Source organism: Micromys minutus (assembly GCF_963924665.1).
Source record: "Micromys minutus genome assembly, chromosome: X".
Lineage (NCBI taxonomy): Eukaryota > Metazoa > Chordata > Mammalia > Rodentia > Muridae > Micromys > Micromys minutus.
This window is the reverse complement of record NC_137970.1, coordinates 41,350,502-41,377,136: the sequence shown is the minus strand read 5'-3', so window position 1 is coordinate 41,377,136 and position 26,635 is coordinate 41,350,502. Positions and strand designations below refer to the sequence as shown.

Genomic DNA, 26,635 nt, shown 5'->3' with positions numbered 1-26,635 from the left:
TCCTCCAGGAGCTCCAGGCTATTCTCCCGGGACAGCCTGAACACGGTGTGTGGCAATCTCTTTGTGGGCTCAGGTGGAAGAGCTCTTGCAGGGCTGTTCCTGGGTCTCAGCCATCTTCAGGAGGGTATTGAGTCTTGATGGCAGTCACCTGGCTCTCTTGTGTGGGCTCAGGTGGGAGAGTGCTTACAAGACTTCTCTGCGGGCTCAGCTGTGTGCAGGCGGTCCTGAGTCTTGAGTCACTGTGACCTCTCACTGGACCGGAAAGGCATACATGTATTTATGTGTGTAACAATGATGCTCAATGAAAATAGACTCAATTTGATAGTGGAGATGGGGCATAGGAGCAAGATTGGAGAAACTTATATAATTCTATTTCAATTAAAAACATGTTTTTAAGTGGAGAAGGAAGTGTAATGAAGTGTGATGAAAGTTCTTAGAACTTAGGAAACAATGTGAAAAGTACAAATTGTTACCATTTAAGAAAAGAAGAGAACACTTTTCTTTCTCACAGGAATTTCTTATCCTTTGTTTTTTGTATGTTCTAGTAAGGACTGCCCTCAGGAACAGCCTCAAGCTTGATGATTTACTATAAGAACTCAAAAATATTTCATATTCATGGGTCCAGTTTATTAAGCTACCAAATATTTGGTTTGTATGAAGTTTTGTGAAACAGGAAGTCACTCCTGAACCTTGGTGTCCAGGGTTTTGTATTGTAGTTAGCCATGAGTTAGATTGGAGACCTATCACTTTAAGATCACATCCACAGCTTAGGAAAGTCACACCACACTTGCCGCCCTGATCTGGCCCTTGAGAGAAAAATTGACAAGCCCACTGTTTTGACAGGAAAGCAATCCCAGACACTATTCCTCAGGATTTTGTAGGCAAATAGTTTTCCTTATCTTTGTCCTTTTCTATCTTGTGGATATGGCAGAAAGCTTGTAAACATATGATCACTGCATCTGTTTCCATCAGCTGCTGAGTGAAGTCACTCAGATGACTGTTGTACTAGCCTCCTGTCTGCAAGTATACCAGAATATTATTAATAGTGTCTGGAGTGGACTCAACCTCGTGGCCTTAAAGGGAGAGAGACATAGTGGGAGGGGAGGGGAGAGTGAGAGACTGGGAGGACAGGAGGGAGGGGAAGCTTCGATGGGGATGTAAAGTAAATTAATAATTTAATTATTTAATTAATTAATGCAGAAAAAGTGATCTCCCTGATTTCTGCCTGCTCAGCAGCATGAGTTGTGGCTCCCCAACCTTTGGAGGAAAGATATAAAAGAGATTTCTTTTTCTCTATCACATGTTCTTGTGTGTTATCTTTCTCTTTTTCTCTCTTTCTTTCTTTCTTTCTTTCTTTTCTGCCATACTTTCCATAGCGCCCACTTTTTTCACTCCTTATGTCCAGCTCTTTTTAGATGTTCTCATACTGTCTATAATGTTTTTCCTCCTCGTCTGTCATTCTGCCTTCAGTATGAAACGCCATCCTTCATAAGGCTCTCCTCCACGTCCAGCCCACATAAAAACTCATTTACTATTGCACTCTGGCATTCTGCATCGCTTCTCATGGTGACTTATGGGGTTGAGAAGAACTGGACTTAACATGTACACCTCCTCTTTCCCATTCTCTCCCCCACATTGGGAGCTACACACCAAAAATGCTCAGCTTTTTTTTTCAGCAGAAAATAGACCTTTGCTCTTCTTGATGGTTATATGCAATCTAATTACATGTGTTTTTAGTGTGTTGTCATGTGCTGCCCGACCTGTATGGTTGAGGGAATGGGAGTGAGACAGATCCCTGATAAGCAGACAGATAAAGTAGGGTTATATATAGGTAATAAAAATGGTGAGCTTCCAAGATGACAGCTTCTTACTTGCCATCCTGAGCACAGACAAGCAGAAAAGCCTGGCTTGGAAGCAACAACAAAATGTTACCTACATCACTCTCCCAAGTCCTTTCCCTTCCTTTATACCCCAGTCTCTAGTAACAAATTTGTGGGATTTTAATCATAGGACAAAACTCAGTATGAAATTCTTTTTATTATTGGAATATTTTTTTCTTTTTCCAACAAAAGGTTGGTTTTTAAAGATGAATCTTATACTTTATTTTTATATTAATATGGTTACATTTTCCCCCTCCTTTCCTCTCTCCAAACCTTCTCATAATCCTAAAGCATTGAGCAAAAAGAGGTCTAGGGGCCACCAGGAACAGCGGAGATTCAGGGATGCAGGCCTGGTGACACTGCACTGCAAGTAGCGGAGGCACAGAGAGGTCTGGGCAGAGAGCTCGGAAAGCGCAACCCCCCACACAGCACCGATTGGTTCAGGGGAAAAGGAACTCTGCCTTAGGGACTCGGTTTCCACCCAGAAGGCCGGTGCATGCGGACCAAATACTCAGGCCATCTGCCACCATAAACAGCAGAGATCCAGGGATGCAGGGCAGGTACACGGGAGAGATGGGAACCAATCACTGACAAGAACACATATAATCATAGACAACAAGATAACAAGAGGAAAGCAAAAGAACTTACCCAAAGGAAACCAAGACAACCTGGCAACACCAGAACCCAGCTCTCCCTTCAAAGCAAACACACGAGAAAAAGAAGACTCAGACCTGAAATCATACCTCAAGATGATGATAGAGATCCTTAAACAAGAATGGTAGGAAAAGCATAAAAAATTAGAAGCTTTTAAAGAGGAAACAAGAAAAACACTCAAAGAAATCAAAGAACTAGAGGAAAACAGAACTAAAGAGATGAAGGAATTGAAGAAGGAATTTAAAATAGAAACAATAAAGAAAACACTAAAAGAGAAAACCATGGAGGTAGAAAACCTAAAAAAGAAATCAGTAGTCACAGATGCAAGCATTTCCAACAGACTATAAGAGATGGAAGACAGAATCTCAGGGGCCAAAGACAACATTGAAAACATAGACAAAATAGTCAGAGAAGATGCAAAAGCCAAAAAGCTCCTAACCCAAAATGTCCAGGAAATCCAGGACACAATGAGAAGATCAAACCTAAAGATAATAGGAATAGAAGAGGGCGAAGAATATCAACTAAGAGGCACAGTAAATATCTTCAACAAAATCGTAGAAGAAAACTTCCCTACCCTTAAGAATGAGATGACTGTGAGCATAAAAGAAGCCTACAGAACTCCAAATAGAGTGGACCAGAAAAGAAATACCTCCAGACACATAATAGTAAAAACATCAAGTGCCCAAAGGAAAGAAAGAATACTAAAAGCAGTAAGGGGAAAAGGTCATGTAACATATAAAGACAGACCAATCAGAATCACACCTGACTTCTCAACAGAGACTATGAAAGCTAAAAGATCCTGGACAGATATCATGCAGACCCTAAGAGAACACAAGTGTCAGCCCAAGCTGCTATACCCTCAATCACCATAGATGGAGAGACCAAGATATTCCAGGACAAAACTAAATTTACACAATATCTGACCACAAATCTAGCACTACAATGAAGTATAGGTGGAAAACCCAATACAAGGAGGGAAACTACATCCTAGTAAAAACAAGAAAATACCTAAACAAAAAAACCAAAAGAAGAAAGAAACACAGGCACAATTCTACCTCTAAAAGCAAAAATAGCAGGAAATAGCAGCACTATTCCTTAATATCTGTTAACAGAAATGGACTTAATTCCCCAATAAAAAGACATATGCTACCAAACTGGATACAGAGATTGGCATGTAGATCAATGGAATAGAATAGAAGGTCCAGAAATGAGCCCTCACATATATAGTCACTTGATTTTTGACAAAGGAGCTGTAAACATTCAATGGAAAAAGGACAGCCTCTTCAACAAATGGTGTTGGTCCAACTGGCACTTAGCATGCAGAAGAATGAAAATAGACCCTTTCTTATCTCCTTGTACAAAGCTCAAGTCCAAGTGGATCAAAGATCTCCACATTAAACCAGGTACACTGAAATTATTAGATGAGAAAGTAGGGAAAACCTTAGAACACATAGGCACAGGGGAAAATTTCCTGAACAGAACACCAATGGCTCATGCTCTAAGGTCAAATATCAACAAATGGGACTTAATGAGATTGCAAAGTTTCTGTAAGGCTAAGGACACTGTCATGAAAACAAAATGGAAGCCAACAGATTGGGAAAAGATCTTTACCAACCCCACATCTGATAGAGGCCTAATATTCAAGGTATACAAAGAACTCAAATAGCTAGACACCAGCGAATCAAACAACCATATTTTAAAAATGGGGTACAGAGCTAAACAAATAATTCTCAATTGAGGACTATTGAATGACTGAGAAGCATCTGAGGAAGTTCTTGACATCCTTAGCCATCAGGGAAATGCAAATCAAAACAACCCTGAGATTCCACCTCACACCAGTCAGATTGGCTAAGATCAGAAATTCAGATGACAGCAGATGCTGGCAAGGATGCAGAGAAAGAGGAACACTTCTCCACTGTTGGTGGGGTTGTAAACTGGTACAACCACTCTGGAAATCAGTCTGGTGGTTCCTCAGAAAATTGGAAATAGTACTACCTGAAGACCCAGTTATTCCAGTTCTGGGCATATACCCCAGAGAAGCTCCAATATACAACAAAGACACATGCACCACAATGTTCATAGCAACCCTATTTGTAATAGCCAGAAGCTGGCAAGAACCCAGCTGTCCTTCAGTAGATGAATGGATACAAAAATTGTGGTACATTTACATAATGGAATACTACTCAGCCATCAGAAACAATGACTTGACCAAATTCTTAAGAAAATGGTTGCATCTAGAGAATATCATCCTGAATGAAATAACCCAGTCACAAAAGAACAGATATAATATGCAGTCACTGATAGTTGTGGGGAGCCGAATGCGAACGCCATTACAAGATGGCGCTGGCTCCCTCAAGGTTTGAGGTAAACAACTCCATATATAGTAATGCTCTTGTCAGCTAAGGCGCTGCACGCTGCTCATGTGCAGTACATAACCTATCTCCAGCCAATCCCGAGGCCGCTGGTGTCAGCAGACTGGTGACAACCAATCATGGCAAGCCTGTATGCGCTTCTCCCTATATAAGCGGACAGCTAGGGTAGTTCAGGCCCCTCGCTTCCTGCCCTCCCCTTCAATCAAGAGGCTCCCACAATAAAGCGTGATCTGAGAAGAATCCTCTGGTGGTGGTCGTCTTTCCTCGCTGGTCGAGGAGCGCGCCACAGATAGTGGGGTGCTAACCCCAGAAAGCTCCGAACACCCCAGAAACAACTTACAGACTACATGAAGTTCAGAAAAACAAAAGCCAAAAAAAAGTGAAAAATCATTATGCTTAATCTTTACAGACCAAGAAAACTTTGACTATTTGCAGGTTATATCTTGTTTTACTCATTGTTATATCTTCATACTCATTGTAACTAGTAAGATTTTAATGCATACTATCAAACCTTTAAAAAAAACCCAAGTACTGACAAAAATGTATTCATATACTATTATGCAAAAATGCTTTTAAAATCTGTACATTTATCTTTGTTTTTTAAAATAAAGTTGTTTAATTAAAAAAAGAAAAACAATGACAAAAAAAGAGAAAAAAAGAGGTCTATGAAAGTGACACCACAAGAATAAAATACCGGGAATTTAACAATAACCCTCAATATTAATGGTCTCATTCCTCCAAGAAAAAGGAATAAAGTAATAAGCTGGTTTAAAAAACAGGTTCTATTTTTTTGTTGGCTCCAAGAAACATATCTCCCTATCATGATAAGCATAACTTAAAACTAAGATGGTGGGGAAAGATATTCAGGGAAATGCAACTAAGAAACAAGAAGTCATAACTATTCCGGTATTTGAAAGAACAGAGCTCATATGAAAACTAGTTGGAGAAAACAAAGTGGGGCTTTATATTCATCAAAGAAAAGAATCAACCCACAGGATATTATAATTTTAAACATACATGCACCAAACACAGAGGTACCCAATTTCATAAATGAAACATTATTCTATCTAAAATCACAGACTGGACTGAATACTATGCTAGTGGGTGATTTCAATATCATACTCTCACCAATAGACAGGGCATCTGGAAAAAAAACTAAACACAATTCTCGAACTAAGTGACATACTAAATCAAAGAGATTTAATGTATGTTTATAGAACATTCCACCCCAAATATAAAGAATATAGCTTTTTTCTTTGTAGCTGATGAAACTTTCTTCAAAATTGACCACATATTAGAACACAAAACAAGACTCAACAAATATAGGGAAATAATAGCCTGCTTCCTATTTGACCACAAAGGGACAAAGCTGAATGTCAACAACAGTTGGCAAAAAGTATACAAATCTACAAAAACTAAACAACACACTACCAAGTTAAAATTGAGTAAAAAAAATAAATAAAAATAATTTGATTTCATATACTTAAATAAAATATAAACACAACATATCAAAAAATTTGGGGCACATGTAAGCAGTCCTAAGAGGAGAGTGTATAGCACTTAATGCCTACATTAAAAAAAAACTGAGGGCTTTTGTATTAATAACTTAATGATACACTTGAAAGTTTTAAAAGAACAAACAAGAACATACAATGCCCAAAAAGAGAAAATGGAAAGAAACAATCTCAGGGTAAAAATTAGTGAGATAGAAACAAACATACACAATACAAAAATTTCATGAAGAGATGGTTCTTTGAAAAAATTACAAGACTGACAAGACTTTAGACAAATTAAGCATAACAAAAATAGAGAGGATACAAACTAGTGAAATAGAATCTCATGAAATAACCAGTATGAGAGAGTAACAGACATAACTCATAGATCCTCCAATGTAAATATAGCTATTGTTGGACAATCCAGACCATATCATATAAGCCAATCCAACAAATCCCCCAGTAATACATATTCATTCTGTTCACTTCTGATCCTCTAGAGAGCCCTAATATAGCCCTTTTATCATGACTTACCTGGTAACAAAATGCCCTGTCTGTATGTGCTCTTGAACTATTATGTAAGCTCTTACAGACTGAAAATATCCTGTCTACGCTAATTGCAATCTTTAAGACTAAAACGTGTAGAGATCCGTCATGGCTTCCACAGGGGCGAGTCGCAGTCTTGCTGCGTCTCAGCGGTCGCCGCAGGGCCGCTCCTCACGACAGGACAAGTATTCGGTGCTTTTGCCCACCTACAACGAACGGGAGAACCTGCCGCTCATCGTGTGGCTGCTGGCGAAGAGCTTCTCTGAGAGCTCCTGAGACCACGGGAGAAAACGCTGGCCCTCGGAACTGCCTATATTCGTGGAATAAAACATGCCTCCGGGAACTATGTCATCATTATGGATGCTGACCTCTCACACCATCCCAAATTTATTCCCGAATTTATCAGGAAACAAAAGGAGGGTAACTTTGATATTGTCTCTGGAACTCGCTACAAAGGGAATGGGGGTGTTTATGGATGGGATTTGAAAAGAAAGATAATCAGCCGCGGGGCCAATTTTATAACTCAGATTTTGCTGAGACCGGGAGTGTCGGACTTAACAGGAAGCTTCAGGTTGTACCGAAAAGAAGTTCTACAGAAATTGATAGAAAAATGTGTGTCCAAAGGCTATGTTTTTCAGATGGAAATGATTGTTCAAGCAAGACAGATGAATTACACCATTGGTGAGGTTCCAGTTTCATTTGTGGATCGAGTTTATGGTGAATCCAAGTTGGGAGGAAATGAAATAGTCTTGTTCCTAAAAGGGTTATTGACTCTCTTTGCTACTACATAAAAGAAATTACTCATTTAGGCTTCCCGTGTTCATTTCAATTAAAACTAAGAGAAGCCCAGGTCATGATTTTTATCAATGTTCTCTTAACACATGAGCCAAAGAAACTATGTTCCAACTTCCTGTCAACAATCTTGGCAGTTTAAGAAAAGCCCGGAAAACTGTGAAAAAAATACTTAGTGACATTGGGTTGGAATACTGTAAAGAACATATAGAAGAGTTTAAACAGTTTGAACCTAATGGCTTTTGTTTGAAAAACACTACATGGGAGGATGTAGGACTGTAGGACCCTTCTCGTATGAAAAATCAGGACTATCGGACAAAACCTTTTTGCTGCAGTGCTTGTTCGTTTTCTTCAAAATTCTTCTCTGCCTACAAACGTCATTTCCGGAATGTCCATAGTGAAGACTTCGAAAATAGGATTCTCCTTAACTGCCCTTACTGTACCTTCAATGCAGATAAAAAGATTTTGGAAACACACATTAAAATATTTCATGCTCCAAACTCCAGCGCACCAAGTAGCAGCCTCAGCACTTTCAAAGATAAAAACAAAAAACGATGGCCTTAAACCTAAGCAGGCTGACAATGTAGAGCAAGCCATGTATTACTGCAAGAAGTGCACTTACCGAGACCCTCTCTATGAGATCGTCAGGAAGCACATCTACAGGGAACATTTCCAACACGTGGCATCCCCCTACATAGCAAAGGCAGGAGAAAAATCACTCAATGGTGCAGTCTCTCTGGGCACAAATGCCCGAGAAGAGTGTAATATCCACTGCAAGCGATGCCTTTTCATGCCCAAGTCCTATGAAGCTTTGGTACAGCATGTCATTGAGGACCATGAACGGATAGGCTATCAGGTCACTGCCATGATCGGACACACAAATGTTGTAGTTCCCCGAGCCAAACCCTTGATGCTGATTGTCCCCAAGCCTCAAGAAAAAAAGGGCATGAGACTCCCACCAAGAATCAGTTCTCTTGCTTCTGGAAATGTCCGGTCTTTGCCATCACAGCAGATGGTGAACCGATTGTCAATACCAAAGCCCACCTTAAATTCAACGGGAGTTAACATGATGTCTAATGTTCACCTGCAGCAAAACAACTATGGAGTCAAGTCTGTGGGCCAGAGCTATGATGTTGGCCAATCAGTGAGGCTGGGGCTAGGTGGCAATGCTCCAGTTTCCATCCCTCCACAGTCTCAGTCTGTGAAACAGTTACTTCCAAGTGGAAATGGGAGGTCCTACGGGCTAGGTGCTGAGCAGAGGCCCCCGGCAGCAGCCAGGTACTCCCTGCAGACTGCCAACACCTCCTCTCTACCCCCAGGACAGGTGAAGTCTCCCTCTGTGTCTCAGTCACAGGCATCTAGAGTATTAGGTCAGTCCAGTTCTAAACCTCCACCAGCAGCCACAGGCCCTCCTCCAAGCAACCATTGTGTCACTCAGAAGTGGAAAATATGTACAATCTGTAATGAGCTTTTTCCTGAGAACGTCTACAGTGTTCACTTCGAAAAGGAACATAAAGCTGAGAAAGTCCCAGCAGTAGCTAACTATATTATGAAAATACACAATTTTACTAGCAAATGCCTCTACTGTAATCGCTATTTGCCCACAGATACCCTGCTCAGCCATATGTTAATTCATGGTCTGTCTTGTCCATATTGCCGTTCCACCTTCAATGATGTAGAGAAGATGGCAGCACACATGCGAATGGTTCATATTGATGAAGAGATGGGGCCTAAAACGGGTTCTACTTTGAGCTTTGATTTAACATTGCAACAGGGCAGTCACACCAACATTCATCTCCTGGTGACCACATACAATCTGAGGGATGCCCCAGCTGAATCAGTTGCCTACCATGCCCAAAATAATGCCCCAGTTCCTCCAAAGCCACAACCAAAAGTTCAGGAAAAAGCAGATGTCCCTGTTAAAAGTTCACCTCAAGCTGCAGTGCCCTATAAAAAAGATGTTGGGAAGACCCTTTGCCCTCTTTGTTTTTCAATCCTAAAAGGACCTATATCTGATGAACTTGCACATCATTTACGAGAAAGACACCAAGTTATTCAGACAGTTCATCCAGTTGAGAAAAAGCTAACTTACAAATGTATCCATTGCCTTGGGGTGTATACCAGCAACATGACAGCCTCAACCATCATACTGCATCTAGTTCACTGCATGGGGTGTTGGAAAGACACAGAATGGCCAGGACAAGACAAACGCACCTTCTCGGCTCAATCAGTCTCCAGGCCTGGCACCTGTGAAGCACACATACGAGCAGATGGAGTTTCCACTGCTAAAATAAATGAAAGCTGGAGGATGATAATGATTCCCTTAGCTGTTTTGAAGAGAAGCCGGAAGAGCCTGTTGTTTTACCTGTAGACCCCAAAGGTCATGAAGATGATTCTTATGAAGCTAGGAAAAGCTTTCTCACAAAGTACTTCAACAAACAGCCCTATCCCACCAGGAAAGAAATTGAGAAGTTAGCTGCCAGTCTATGGCTATGGAAGAGTGACATTGCCTCCCATTTCAGCAACAAAAGGGAGAAGTGTGTCCTCGACTGTGAGAAGTACAAGCCTGGTGTGCTGCTAGGTTTTAACATGAAAGAATTAAATAAAGTCAAACATGAGATGGATTTTGATGCTGAGTGGCTGTTTGAAAATCATGATGAGAAAGACTCAAGAGTCAATGTTAGCAAGACTGTTGACAAAAAGCTTAACCTTGGGAAAGAAGATGATAGTTTCTCAGATAGTTTTGAACATTTGGAAGAAGAATCCAATGGAAGCGGCAGCCCTTTTAACCCTGTCTTTGAAGTTGAGCCTAAAATTCCCAGTGATAATCCAGAGGAGCCTGTACCGAAGGTAATTCCTGAAGGTGCTTTGGAATCTGAGAAGCTAGACCAAAAAGAGGAGGAGGAGGATGGTTCAAAGTATGAAACTATCCATTTGACTGAGGAGCCAGCCAAACTAATGCACGATGTCTCTGATAGTGAGGTAGACCAAGATGATGTAGTTGAGTGGAAAGATGGTGCTTCACCATCTGAAAGTGGACCCGGTTCCCGACAAATCTCAGACTTTGAGGATAATAAATGTGAAACGAAACCAGGAACTTGGTCTGATGAGTCTTCCCAGAAGTGAAGATGCAAGGAGCAGTAAGCCAGCTGCCAAAAAAAAAAAAAAAAAAAAAAAAAAAAGCTACAGTTGAAATGGAAGAATAGTTACTATGGAAAAGTTGAAGGGTTTTGGTCCAAGGACCAGTCACAGTGGGAAAATGCATCTGAGAATGCAGAGCGCTTACCAAACCCACAGATTGAGTGGCAGAATAGCACAATTGATAGTGAAGACGGGGAACAGTTTGATAGCATGACCAATGGAGTTGCTGATCCCATGCACGGCAGCTTAGCGGGAGTGAAACTGAGCAGCCAGCAAGCCTGAGGCCCTGGTGTGCCATAGCTTATCGCTGTGTTTCATCCTGGACTTCTCTCCTTCCAGTCTGACTGCAAAGCTGTCTTCTAACTGACACTACCTTGCAAGGACTGGTCAGTCAGCAGGCTGTGGGATATGTGACCACTACAGTCAGTCCCAGTGGTTATTTCCAAGTCTATGACATAGGATTGGTTGATCTTACTTCAGACTCTTCTCTGGTAGACTGGTGATGAAGTGTGAAAAACCAATAAGCTGGTGGCTTATGAATGCACACAGGGAATAGTAGTTCATTATATACCTGCCTTCCCAGCGTTTCTTCCCCTCAGTAAGATGTTTGGTTGGATGTTCTGGGAAAGTCTTACCCTGATTCACATAGTAGTGCAGGGTGGGCATACACACCACCAGTCAAATGTGTCTAGGAGACTTGGGAACGTGGACCATTTTTTTTCAGGTATTCAATCTGAATAGTTGAAATGTATATTTGTACAGTCTTTTAGACCTCGAGTGATGCTTATGACACTGTTACTGTGTGCCCATCATAGATTGGTTTAGTGTTGCCCTTGCTGTGTGATAAATGCTATATCTAGTTTACCTAGCAGAAGCTTGACCCTGCGATAGTATGGACCTTTGGACAGACTTAGTTTTTGCACATAACCTTGTACAGTCTTGCAACAGAGGCCAGCAACATAAGATATATATCTGGACTCTCCTGTATTATAGATTTTTTTTCCTTGTTCTGAGTATCCTTGACATGACAATTGTCAAAAATGGTATTTCAGATCTCTTTCTGAGACCTTTTAAGCTAAAATAACATGCAAGAATTGATTTTACAGCTACTAATTTTGACACCTTTTAGATCTGTAAGAGTGTTGTGTCAGCAGCAGGCACAGTTGAGTGCTGCATTTGGGATATTTAGTTTCCTCTTTAGTTGAGCACCACTGGGTGTATTCCATTTATACCATCTAATAAATGACACACTGTTGTAGTCTGTATAATTTTGTGGTCTTTATTTCCCTTTGTATTCATTTAAGCATCTAAATAAATTGCTGTATTGTGCTTAATGTAAAAAAAAGACTAAAACGTGCAAAAATAAAATTATGGGGGTTTTGGTCAGTCTCACTAGCACAGATTATTACATAAATTTGGTTATAAAAGTGTCCGTAGCTGTCAATTAATACAGAGAAATAAGCGCCCATATTGAACGTTAACATTTTTACAAGCCATACTTAGGAACTATGAGACACGTGATGACTAAAATTTACCAAGTTCCCAGTATATTTGTTTCCAATAGCCTGTAGCAAACATTACCCCTTCAAGAATCTCATTAGCCTGTGCTTTTTCTGAGGCACAAGGTTATTCTGCCTGTGAGGGGGGACATCCCCAAGGACTAGAGCTGTTCTATCAGTTGGGCTTATTCTCTTGTCTGCAATCTTTTCCCTGGGTCTTAGGGTTGTTTCCAGTTTTTCCTTGTTTCAAATTTCCAAAGTCAAAATTAAAAGTTAACTTACAGCATTTGTTTGATTTTGTACTTCCCTCCTAATAGCTGACCATATATATATTTTTTTTTCCCCACATCAGACCATTATTGGCATCTAAAGCAGTCTGTCTCTGGGCCCAGACAACACCCATAAGGGTTTAGGAAGTCGCCTTCATTCTGTAAAGGCCCAGAGCCTACCAAACTTTGAGACCCAATGAACTCTCCAATAACCTTGAAGGAGCTAAAGGACCTGGGTTTAATCCTTAGCACCCACATGCTGTCTTGAAACTGTAACTCCAGTTCCAGGGATTTCAATACTCTTTTTTAGCCTCCACAGGTACTGCATGAGCATTGTTCACATGTATGCACTCATACATACAAAAGAACATTCATACACATAAAATAAATTTGTTTTCAAAGTGAAATAGTTATATTTTTAAGAGGAATTGTAACAAATAATGTGTATACTCTTGTCTACTTAATAGGCCAATTTGATTTAATCCCTCTTCAGGGATTTATAATGTAAACTTTTCACACTACATGTATTTAAAGGTGGATAACAAATATGCTAAACCATAGACATGGACTAACAGCTGGCCAGCAGACAAAATGGCACATGAACAAAAGGAAAAGGTTCAACAACCTTGACCTGAGGAGGCAATATCATACACAAAATCTTGTGCTGGCATCTGACTTCAATCCATGTGACTCCTCTGCTGAATTTGGGCTTGTAAGTATGCAAGCTGTGTCAAAGGAGTCAGCCAGTTTGAGTCACTAGGAAATGTTGTCAGGGAAGAGGACTTTTCATTGTGTTTTGAATGCTCAGTATGGTGTTCTAAAGCATATATGGAGGAAAGCACATGAATCTGATCCCTGGAATGAATTACTGAATGATTAACAAAGATTAACACACCCCTGTGTTTTAACACCACTGCTACTATAAGCCAAAGTATTTAAACTACCTTAGAATCCTGTTCTTCCAGTGATGGGCTTTGAAAAATATTTACACCTCATGTAATTTTTTTAGTTTCTTTGTTTCTTCAAATGCAATATGAATAATGATGTTAAATCCTATATTATTTTTCTAAAAAAATTCTGTACCAATATTATGGTGCTTGACACTTGGGGGGGTATATAAGTACACAAAATCAATAAAATATTATGATTAACTTTTTATGTGGAAATTATCATTTTATCAAGGTCTGGCTTTCTCAAAAAACTATCATATCACCACAATAATATTAATATGACTCTTGTCCCTATGTTTAGCTGATGTGGAGTAAGATTAAGCTTCACACTGAAATATTTTTATACTCACTACATATAAAAGATTTTTCTCTACTACGGACTCATTGATGTCAAATAAAGCTGAAACACTGTTGACACCATACTCATCATTTCAAATACATAATGGGTCTTGTCTTTATGAATCCTTTGATGATGGATAAAATTCAGTCCCTAATTGAAAGCTTATTCATTACAGGCACAGTGCTTTTATCCATTATGAATTTGCAGCTAATAAGCTAGGATTGCTTTCTGTTTGAAGATTTTCATGCATTCATTGCAAAAGGTTATCCAATGATTAATATAATTTGACCTAAGTAAATGCATTATTATATTGAATAGATTTAAAGGATCTGTTTACTTCTGTGAACTTTCTGGTGTTCTATTAAATAAATGTCTTCAGAAGCCCTTTCCCATATTCATTACTGTGCAGGGTCCCTTTGGCACATCTAGTTCTCTTCTCCCCACCCCCCTCTCTTGTATTGTCTCTTGGCGTGCCAAGCTGTCTGTCCACATGTGTCTTCATTGAGTGTTGCTTTGTGTTTCATGTTCAAAAGAAAAATTGGTTAGAACATTATGTGTTGGTTGTTTGCCCCTTGATTTAGTTTTAACTCATGTCAAAAGGGTAAAATTAAAAAAATAAAAATAGAAATCAGGCCTTTGGGGCCCTGCACCTGAAGTTAGTAGCCTAGCTCAGCTGGAGACCTGCTAGGAGCTGATTTAAGCAGCTCTTAAAGGTGCCAACAGCTTCTCAGCTTAGTTAGGGTTTTATTTCTGTGAACAGACACCATGACCAAGGCACATCTTATAAATAAAAACATTTAATTGAGGCTGGCTTACAGGTTCAGAGGTTCAGTCCAGTATCAAGACAGAAGCATGGCAGCATCCTGGTAGACATGGTGCAGGAGGAGCTGAGAGTTTTACATCTTCATCCAAAGGAAGCCAGGAACAGACTGAGCATCCTCAGGCAGCTAGGAGGAGTGTCTCCAAGCCCATCCCCAGAGTGACACACTTCCTCCAACAAGGCCACACCTTCTACTAGTGCCACTCCCTGGGCCAAGCATATGCAAACCATCACAGAGCTGTTCCATTGTTTCTTCCAGAAAAATCTCTGACTGTGTTTATTGAGCTTAACAAGTGACAAGGTGCTCATCTCTTAAAAGTACAGCTAGAAAAAAAATGGGAATTTTATCCGGTTAAAGTATATAAAATGTGTGGTCACTTCATGCTTGTTTTTTACTGGTTTTAAAATGTATAAATATGCCCTGCATGTCTTGGTTGTAGATTATTGGCTTATAAGCAGTTAGGTATGATTAAAAATGTGTAATATTGGTAACAAAAAGCTTGTTTAAAACCAGGAACATGGTTGAAGTCGGTCTAGACAACAACACATGGCATAAACCAACCCAGGGAAACAGGTTTCTGAAATACCTCTAAATTGGGTTATATTTTATGTAATAAGATAAGGTTTAAGACCATGTCTCCTTAAGATATTGGCAGCTGCACTTTTGTGTGTTTGTGTGCAGTAACTGGCAGCCAAACTTTGTAGCATGAAGCTGATACACTATGTGTTGATTTTAGAGACTAAATTGTTTGGAGGTTGGGTTTTCCTTTCCACACCTTTTTAGAGTTTGTTGTTAGGCTAATTAAAAATGTCTAGGAGAATGTTTGGAGCTGCTAATGTTGGAATATTTTTTGCTTATGAGAATGTGAGCATGACTTGTTGGGCTGCCATAAGATGTTATAGAAAGACTAGGTCTATTACAGACTATATTAGATTGTGTTCTGATATTGGTCCCTCTTATGTGCAGGGTCTGGCCATGGCTGCTGCACTCAAGAAAAAACTGTACAACAAGTTTTGTTTCAGCAGACTGGGAAAGGAAAGAGGAGGGTCAATGGGTTTCCTGGAAGTTGTGTTGGGTGTGGACAGATAGGGCATCTAGTGAGGAGTTGTCCAAATAGAACTAAGGAAGATAGTAATAAGAAGAAACCAGAACTTTGTCTTAGATGCAAAAGAGGGACGCATTGGGCTAGTGAGTACAGGTCTAAGAGAGATATCTTATGAAATTCTCTCCCCCAGGGAAATGGGAGAGGGGACCAGCCCCAGGCCCTGAAACAATATTATGGGGCAATGTAGTTCATTCCCTAGCAAAACAATCCTTTTGGGATCTCTTCAGAGCCACCCCAGGCAGTGCAGGATTGGACCTCTGTCCCTCTGCCTACACAGTATTAACCCCCGAAATGGGGATGCAGGTTCTTCCTACTGGAATACACGGTCTGTTGTTGTCACGAATTGTAAGACTTGCTAGGAAGAAGCAGCGCCACTGTGGCAGAATTGATGATTGCCCCAGGAGTTATAGATGCAGATTATACTGGTAAATTAAAATTATGACCTCTTCACCTACTCATGTTTTGGTCATCCAACCCAGGCAGCGAATTGCCCAATTAATCTTTGTGCTGTTGGTTATGACAAAATATTCAGGTTACAAGCCTGTGTTCGAATAGCAAAAAGATTTGGTTCTTCAGATGCTTATTGGGTGCAAGCTATAAAAGCTGAAAGACCTGAGTTAGTCTTAAAAATAAATGGAAAAAGATTTACGGGGCTACTGGATACAAGAACAGATGTATCAGTAATAACCTCTATTCACTGGCCTGTATTTTGGCCTAAAATGGTTAACGTTACTCAGTTACAAGAGATAGGGCAAAGTCAGAGTCCTAAGCAAAGCAGTGATCTCTTACATTGAGAATACAAAGGTCACCAAGGATATTTTCAGCCTTATATTGTTTCTAATTTGCCTGTTAATTTGTCGGAAAGGAATATAATGAAGGACGGGGGAGTCTTTCTATATAGCCCAAATAATAAAGCTACACTACAAGTGTTTGATTGTGGTTATTTGCCTAACCAGGGGTTGAGAAAACAAAATCAGGGTGGATTGGAGCCCGTTGCAGTTACCCCTAGAAAAAGAAAAACAGGTCTAAGATATTTTTAATAGAAACCATTGACAAGCCTGAATACCATGCAGATAAGATCACTTAGAAAGGTGATGTCCCTGTATGGGTTAATCAATGGTCTCCTGCTTCAGAAAAAGTTTTGGCTGCTCAACAGCTAGTAGAGGAGCAATTAATTGCAAGCTGGCCACATTGAGCCTTCTAATTCCCCCTAGAATTCCTCTATATTTATAATTAAGTAGGATCAAACAGGTAGATTGTTGCATCTTTGTGAAGGGTTGATGAGGCTGTGGAACTTACGGAGGCATTGCAGCCTGGTTTACCTGCTTCGGCTGCCATTCCAAAGAATTATCATAGATTTAAAAGATTGTTTTTATACTATTCTTTTGCATCTTCATGATTGTAATGGGTCTGCATTTGGCATTTTAAAAGCCCTTGAGGCAATAAATGTCTTTAAAAAGTTTTGCCTCAAGGAATGGCTGATTTTTGCCTGCTTCAATGGCAGGAAGTTGGAACTTTGAATCCTCCATGTTTACTCTTGTGGATGCTTTGTTAGCTAGAGTTTTGCTCTTACAATGAGCTTTATAATTTTGGGGAGTGGTTATTGTTCCAGAAAAGGATCCAAATAATTGAGTTAAGTCATCCTAGTCAGATTGTGACATAGAAAATTCATAAAGATAATTTACTTGATATAATTTTCAAAAGTTGTCAGATGTTAACTGGCTAAAACCTCTTAAGCTCACCACAGGAGGTCTTAAACCCTTTGTTGTTCTCAAAAGATATAATTTCTAGTCCCTCTACAATTAACTGAGGAATGAAAAGCTTTGCAGAAAATATAAAAGAAACAAGAAACAATGAATTAACAACAGATATTATATAATCAATTGTTGACTTTTTTTTTTTTTTTTTTTTTTTTTTTTTTTTTTTGCTTTACACACACAGTAGTCCTTTTGGCAAAAGGAACCATTAATGTGAACTCATCTTTCTTCCTCTTTAAGTAAAGTTTTAACATCCTATTATGTAGTCTTTGCTGTGTTAATACAGAACTGTAAGATAGAATCATAAAGATTTTTTTTTAAAAAAAGGAATGTCTTAAACTGATAAAATATTTGTTCCTTGCTCCAAACAGCAATTTAATTGGGTATTGCTAAATACTGATATTTGGCCTATTGCATGAAAACCTTTCAGGCAAAATTGATAATCATTATCCTAAAGACAAGTTGTTAAAATTCTTTTCTCTATGCATGCTTTTATATTTCCTGTAAATTTGCACATGCAGCACATAGATAATACAATTGCTGTATTTATAGATGGCTCCTCTAATAAGAAGACAGTATATGTAATTGGACCACAGGTCCATTCTCTTGAGTTTTCCCATGCTGCAGCCACTGTTTTTGAATGTCAAAAAAATTAAATTTTAAATTTATATACTGGTAGCCAATATATAGCTTAGGGTTTACAATTGCTTTAAATTGTTTCATTTTTAGATACTGCTAATTCTTGAGTTTTACAATTGTTTATACAAATACAACTTAATGTGAGAGAACATACTGTCCCATATTTTATCAGATATTTAAGAGATACTAAATTGCCTGTAAAGGCAATGCCTCAGCAGAGTTTTATACCAGATAGATTATAATCTCATTCTTTACCATTAAAATAATAATGGTCTGAGACAACAATTTGGTATTTCTAAAGAATGTACATATCAAATTGTAAAGACTTGTACTCAATGTCCTCAGTTTCTTCCTATGCCACATAATGGTTGAAGACTTATACCTAATCAATTATGACAAATAGATATTACTCATTTCTGATTTTAGAAAATTAAAATATTTATTTGAATATTAACATCTTTTTAGGCTTTCTAGTTGCAGCTTCTTTAACAAGAGAAGCAACTCAAAGTGTAATTTCTTATGGCCTATGTTTTTCTATGCTTGGTGTTCCAAATCAGATTAAAACAGATAAAGGAACTGGCTAGTACAGTCAAACATTTGAGACTTATTGCCAACAATTTAATATTACCCATATTATTGAGATCCCTTATAATTCTCAAAGACAAGATATTATAAAACTGGTATTGTAAAACTTTAAAAAATATCTTTATAAAATATAAGGGGGGAGTTAATCCCCATACACCACAATTATTTAAATCATGCCCTCTTCATTTTAAAATTTAGTTGTCAAGGAACTCTGCTGAGTGTCTATGGCATTCTACAACTGGGCTTACTTATGCCTAGGTAAAATGAAAGGATCCACATACTGACATATGTTATGGTCCTGATCAAGTATTAATATGAGGAAGAGGGTATGTTTGTGTTTTTTCCCACAGGATGCTGCCAAAGTGGTTGGTGAGACATGCTGATACTGAACTTTTAGCTTTCCAAGGGCCCTGACAATGGTGACCAAGAAGCTGTACTGGACATCTGTTCCTGGCCCACCTTTGCTTGCCTTTAACCCAGATTGGACAAGCAGCTATGCCTCAAGCTTTTAGACCTTGTGGGACAGAGAACATGGGGACTGTGGAAACTGACTTAGAAAAAGTAACCATATAGAGAAGAAGTTGTAATGACTTTTCTCTTAACATTAATGTGACCAGTTATTCTGACTCAATAATGGACTGGTTTAGAAATTAATCCAACATTAGAAATAACAGTCTAATTGGGACAGACTAATTCTGGATATTTTTAAAGACATTTAAAAATTCACAATTGCTTTGTGAAGCTACATTTAATGTGGATAAAATTAGGACAAGATCTAGACTTTAAACAAATGTTAGCACATGTGTTAAAGGTTCTAATCTTTTATTAATTGGTCATGTTAAAATTAGTTTTGTTTTTTTAAAGATAGTTAATATAAGTTGTATTGATTGTACATTTTTCAATTGTGTTAATGTTAAATTCTGACATGTTTGTTATGGTGGTTTATCAACCAGTTTTGTTCTATTCCCTGTGACTATTACAGTCCCTTGTAATCTGAAAAAGGCTTGCAGATACTAGAAGCAAGTCGGGCTTTATACAAAAGCAAGAGGGTAGTGAGCTTGATTATTGGGGGTATAGCAGCTTTAATTGCACTAATCGCTAGTACCACTGCTTCTGCAATTGCTTTGACACTAGAAGTTAAGACAGCTACTTTTGTTAATCATTTAGCAAAAAGTGTTACTAATGTTTTGAATATTCTAGAAGATTTAGATAGACATTTAGAACAACAGGTTGATGTTATTTATAATATTATTGAAATTATTATAGAGTAAGAAGCCATTTCCAGAGTCATACTAAGTACCAATAGATTTGTGTTACTTCCAAACTTTACAATGATAGTCACTATTATTGGGAAAGGAATTCAGAGACACAGGGTATTTGACATAGTTATAACACCTCTAGAGATGTTTTAGGCTTGCACACTGAGATTATTAATTTAAAAAATGCTGCCCCACTGAGCTTTGATGCTGCAGATATTGCTGATAAATTTATTTGTGGCCTGAAGTCAGTATTTTCTTCTTGGTCTAGCTTCAAGAATAACATATATGGCTTGATCATGCTAGCCCTTCTTGTCCTGGGAATACTTTTATTCCTGCCCCTTGTGATAAGGCTTGCCTTTAACAACATCAACTTGCTGACTGCCAAAATATATGCCTTGCAGCTGAAAATGGACCATCATACAGAGTTATTACAGGCTGTTAGTCCATGATGGATAACGTTCCGTACAGTGCCTTACCGACCTAAGCCGTAAGTGCATTGGTATTATATTCCATATTAATATGGGATATAGATAATGCATATTCCAAGATGGGTAACGGAAGTGTTTCTGTCAGAACAACCTAAGACAGAGGCAGTCTTGTTTATATAATTAATAATGGGGAGATGTGGAGAGCATTTTGGCACCACTGGACAGTTGGTGGTAAAATTTTTTTACATCACCAGGAAAATCAGAAGCTGGTTAAGGCAGAGAAATCTGACTCTGGTCCTATACTCAGGAAACTGGCCCGGATTAAGAACATAAGTGCATTTGAAGCTCAGGGCAGAACATATAAAATTGTAGCTCAGGGCAGAACATATACAATTGTAGCTCAGGGCAGATCATTTACTTATAGCTCAGGGCAGGCTCAGCAGATGTAGGTGTGGCAGCCTCTTTGTCTCTTGGGACCTCCTCTTGTCCCTGATCTTTCCCACCTTGCCTCCAGAAAGATGTTTACAGGATTTTTGATTAATAACTTGCTTGCTCCCTGACTCAGAACTGATGTTATCTTTCTGCACGTGATTAAAGTGGTTTAAAAGAGGACTGAATAAAGAAGGCTTCGCTTCAGCCTCAGAACTGGCCAATGTCATGTTACAATTTTGACTGTCTTTTTTTTTTTTTTTTCTTTCTTTCAATCCTCACTCCCGACCTGGGGAACCTGTTGTTTGACCCAGCAGGTCTTGGACAGGTGTGATATAGCTGGGTCCTCAGGTAGTACTGTGTCCAATTTTCTGAGTTCCAGAGTGGTTGTACCAGCTTGCAATCCCACCAACAGTGGAGGAATGTTCCTCTTTCTCCACATCCTCGCCAGCATCTGTTGTCACTTGAGTTTTTGATTCTGACTGGTGTGAGGTGGAATCTCAGGGTTGTTTTGATTTGCATTTCCCTGATGACTAAGGATGCTGAACAATTTTCTAGGTGCTTCTTGGCCAGTTCCCTTATTTGAGAATTCTCTGTTTAGCTTTGTTTCCCATTTTTAAGTAGGGTTATTTGGTTCTCTGGAGTCTAACTTCTCGAGGATTTTTTTTTCTTTTTTGTATGTATTGAATATTAGCCCTCTATCAAATGTAGGACTGGTAAAGATCTTTTACCAATCTGTTGGTTGCTGTGTTGTCCTATTGACTGTGTTCTTTGCCTTATAGATGCTTTGCAATTTTATGAGGTCCCAATTGTCAATTCTTGGTTTTAGAGCATAAGCCATTGATGCTCTGTTCAGGAAAATCTCCCCTGTACCCATCTGTTCCAGGCTCTTCCCTAATTTTTCCTCTATTTGTTTTCTATTAGTGTTACTGTGTCTGGTTTTATTAAACATCCTTGATCCACTTGGACTTGAGCTTTGTACAAGGTTATAAGAATGAATCTATTTGCATTCTTCTGCATGTATTGAAAGTGTTAACGCCTTTGTCAAAGATCAAGTGACTATAGGTGTGTGAGTTAATTTCTGGGTCTTCCATTCTATTCCATTGAGCTACCTGCCTGTTTCTGTACCAATGCCATGCCATTTTATCGTGATTGCTCTGTAATACAGCTTGAGGTCAGGGATGGTGAAGCCTCCAGAAGTTCTTTAATGTTGAGAACAGTTTTAGCTACCCTGAGTTTTTTTGTTATGCCAATTTAGAAATAACCCAGATGTCCCTTAACAGAAGAATAGATACAGAAAGTGTCGTACATTTACACAATGAATCACTACTCGGCAATTAAAAACAATGACTTCATGAAATTCGAAGGCAAATGGATGGATCTAGAAAATGTCATTCTGAGTGAGGTAACTCAGTCACAAAAGAACACACATGATATGCATTCACTGATAGGTGGATTTTAGGCAAAAAGGTTGGAACACCCATGTTACAACTCACAGATCACATGAAGCTGAAGAGGAAGAAAGACCAAACTGTGGATGCTTCAGTCCTACTTAGAAGTGGAAACAAAATAATCAAGGGAAGTGAGAGTGGAAGTGAATGGGAGGAAGAGAGTAGGAGAAGGAGGAAAAGAGGGTCAGAATCAGGTATGGGAGAAGATGGAGGAGATATACAGAGGGTCAGAATATTGAACAGAGGTGTGTAGCAATGTGTGATGGGGAACTAGGGGTATCAACCAGAAAATTCCAGAAGCCAGGAAACAAGAGCCTCCCAGGACCCCACGGAGATGAGATTAGCTGAAATACCCCACAAAGGGAAGGAGAACCTGCCATGCGGAGACCATATCCAGAGGTTAGGCATGGCCCCCTGGTTGAGGGATGGGGGACCTACCCATCTCCAAAATTTTAAACCAGAATTGCTCCTGTCTAAAAGAAATATGGAGAAAGTGTGTGTAGCAGAGACTAAAGGAAAGGCCATCCAGAGACTGCCCCACCTGGGGATCCATCCCACATGTAGCCTCCAAACCCAGTCACTATTGCTGATGCCAAGAAGTGCTTACTGACAGGAGCCTGATACAGGTGTCTCCTGGGAGGGTCTGCCAGATCCTGACCAATACTGGCACAGATGCTCAAAGCCAACCATCTAACTGATCATAGGGACCCCAATGGAGAAGTTAGGAGAAGGACTGGCAGAGCTGAAGGGTGACACATGAAAATTGTGTACAATTTATATATAGATCAGTGTCTATAAATAAAGTTTTATTAAAACACACACAAAAAATCCAACTTATTCAGGGTCTCATCCAAGACAGAAAAGCAGCAACTATCTGGGAATCCTTCAGAAGTACCAGCTTGGGAGTGTAGAGATATTAAGCTTCATGGGTTAAACAACTACTGGATTTAGGTCCTTCTGTCATGAGATAGACATGTCCTGTAAGCAAAACTAATAAGTACCCTTTTCATACGTATACTCATTCTCAGTTCTGAACCTATAGAGAACACTGAGCAATACAAGTCGTCACATTGTGCTTGCAGCAGATTTCTGAAGAAAAGAGATGTATTAATTTCCTTTTTCTGTCAAGCTTTTTATAGACCCACTTTAAGTATGTTATTATATGTTATGTCTTCAACACAGACAAGATTCTGAACAGGTTTCCTTGAGCTTTGTAACCATCATAGCTATACCAGTGGCTGAAAATTTGTCTAAATTAATAGCCAGCTATACCACTCTTGGGCATATGCCCAAATGACTTTACATCTTACCGTAGAGATATTTGCTCATCCATGTTCATTGTTGCTCTATTCTTTTTTTTTTAATTTATTTATTTTTGTTCTTTAATCCTTTTTTGACAGTCCAGATTTCATCCCCTGCCTCATCTACCCCCAGACCGCTCCTCGTCCCAATACCTCTTCCCCTCCCCTACCCTGTCTCCAAGAAGTCCCCACCCCATCCCACCAGGTCTCCCCCATTCCCTGGTTAGGTGTATTTTCTCTCTCACTGAGACCAGACCAGGCAGTCCTCTGATATATATCTCTATCTCTATCTCTACATCTATATCTATATGCCTCATATCAGCTAGTGTCTGAGAGCTCTTGGAAGTCCAGGTCAGTTGAGACTGCTGGTCTTCCCATGAGGTCACCCTCCTCCTCAGCTTCTTGCAGCTTTCCCCAACTCAACCACGGAGGTCCCTGGCTTCAGTCCACCGGTTGTGTTCTAGTATCTGCATCTGACTCTTTCAGATGCTTGTTAGGCCTCTCAGAGGGCAGCCATGCTAGGCTTCTGTCAGCAAACACACCACAGCATCGGTAGTAGTGTCAGAGCCCCAGGGCCTCCCCTTGAGATGGATTCCAATTTGGGCCTGTCACTGGACCTCCTTTAATAGCCAGTCATTGGGAACAGCCCAGATTTCCAACAACTGATGATGGGTAATGGAAATCCAGCACATTTACACAATGTACTATCTATCACTCAGCAGTTAAGCTTTAGAGCTTTAGAGATGTGTGCTTCAGTCAGTATAACTACTGAAGTTGGATCAGAGTAAGAGATCAGAAGAAAAGAGGGATTTGTTCAAGGAAGGAGAAAGGGAATATAGTGTAATAAAGAAATAATGAAGAAATGAGAACAGAAGAATTAAATGGTGATGAGGATGTGAAATCAGGGTAAAGAAGGGATTCTGGGGAAGAACAAACACTAAAGGCCTTTTGACAAGTCATGAAAACCTACTTTAAAAATAAAAAAGAAAACCTACTAATGTGCAATATTCCTAAATGTATACATATATGAAAGAAATTTAAATGAAGCCTCCGGTGTCAGAAACGGGTTATTATCTTGTTGATTTATTGGCCAAAGTGTTAACACAACCACCACCACCACCATGCCTACCTCAACATCACAGATGATTAGTTTTTCTCCACAACCTGGTGGTTAGGACCTGTTGAGGGCATCACTTGAACATGTATAAATTGAGCTGGTGCCTCACTACAAGCTTCATCCATACTGATTAGTGCTCGTGCTGCTAGAAGGTACAACATAATCTGCTACCAGAGGAAAAATATAATCACTAGTATCACCTATTTAGGAATCCTTCAACGTATGATGACAACCTGCCTGAGAGATGTCCTGGTACACCAGTGACAGCAATGTTATGGGAGGAAATCCTCTTTTACTGGATTTAAGACCTACTTTTCTGTGGCAATGTGAATAAGAAAGCAGAAAAATTGATATTTATTACCTACATCATTTATGTCATTTATATAACTCAATCAAATGCCTTCGGGCAATGACTTCAATAATCATCGGTGAGCATTCCACCAATAAACAAAGGTTTTCAGAAGAGACAGAGAGGAATCCCTGCAAGTAGACCCTCAATGCACAAAGTTGGGAATTAAGTCTTCACTTATTGCAGAGTTTTCAAAGGTAAATAATGTGAGAAGACACATAATTTTAGACACTATGTATACATTTCTGAACTGTTTCCTAGATGAATAGAATATTTGTTTGGCTTTTGAATGGCAAAGGCTATCTCTAGCATTAAAACAATGGAGAAACAATAGTAGAAAAGACTGTGTTGGTTTACATTTTTTCCAAATAAAGATTTTATAAACAAGTCTAATTATAAATATTTTAATCCCTAAATATACTTTTCTGAGTTACTTAGAAAAAGGAATTTGGCACAAAAAATGCTATGTCAAAAATAATTGTAATAGAATGTTATAATTAAAAAATCAAGTCTTGAATGATGATTATTATTTAAAATTGTGCATGTGTGTGTATGTAATGGTAGAATTAGATGACTGAAAAGTGGACACTCACCCCCATTCTAACCCAAAAGCTGATAAACACTGGTAAAGGGAAAATTAGTTTTCTTCAACAGAGTCCCACTGGGTATGCTAACCACACTTAGGCCTGATGTCCATCACTAAATGGCCGAAACCACACTAACTCAATGATATTTTTAGAAAAATTTTTGACTATGTTCATCTGGGCTTTTTTTAAAACCTTACAAGTCTTTTGCATATATATTATGGTTTCCTGATTTTGTGTTTTTATGGGATTTTTGAGTGTTCAAATATGTGTGTGTGTGTGTGTGTGTGTGTGTGTGTGTGTCTGTGTGTGTATGTGTCTATATTTCTTATGCTATTTCCCTCTTTTTTTTCTTTTTGTTTGTTTGTTTTGTCCTGCTTTGTTTGTTTTTTTCTGGGAAACGTGGCTTTATTAGTGTGGCAGGATCACAACAGGACTTAGGAATTAGCATTGGGGCCCTTCTTCTTGCCAAAGGTGGGCAGAACATTGACAAGGTGTCAGTTGTACTATACTTGACACTTGGCATGGCCTGTGTTCTTCTTTTCTTGTTCGGCCACCTTGGGAGTCTGACCTCTCACTTTTCTAACAAAATCCAGGGAACTGTGAACTTTACCTCTTAGCACGTGACCAGCGACTTCCAGAGTGGTCACAGCCTCTACACCACACTGGCCTAGGGTGGCCTCATCCTCCAGCAGCGAACCTGCCAGAAACACGATTTGATCTTCAGGGCAATGCCTTCCAGTGAGACCACATGAGCTTTAATGTGGGTGACCATTTCCTTGCTGGCCACCTCGAGGGTGTGTAGTTCCTGGGTGTTGACTAAGAACTACATGTTGGCTGCTAACCCACGGATGCTGTTGCTGCTACCACAAAG

General features: G+C 39.3%; 1 protein-coding gene and 1 pseudogene across 2 annotated transcripts; both read left to right on the top strand.

Annotated features, from left to right (window-relative positions):
* The first annotated feature begins 7,053 nt into the window (after nucleotides 1-7,053).
* On the top strand, nucleotides 7,054-7,736 carry LOC308415496 (dolichol-phosphate mannosyltransferase subunit 1-like; annotated as a pseudogene). Its single transcript has one exon. The product of its transcript is annotated as a dolichol-phosphate mannosyltransferase subunit 1-like (transcript).
* Nucleotides 7,737-7,842: 106 nt separating this feature from the next.
* On the top strand, nucleotides 7,843-11,160 carry LOC308414489 (activity-dependent neuroprotector homeobox protein-like; the record flags this gene model as incomplete). Its single annotated transcript, XM_080909725.1, is given in 8 exon segments — nucleotides 7,843-8,016; nucleotides 8,020-8,283; nucleotides 8,285-9,907; nucleotides 9,909-10,028; nucleotides 10,030-10,032; nucleotides 10,036-10,857; nucleotides 10,859-10,910; nucleotides 10,913-11,160. Coding segments are annotated over 8 exon segments (3,306 nt in total).
* Nucleotides 11,161-26,635: the final 15,475 nt, after the last annotated feature.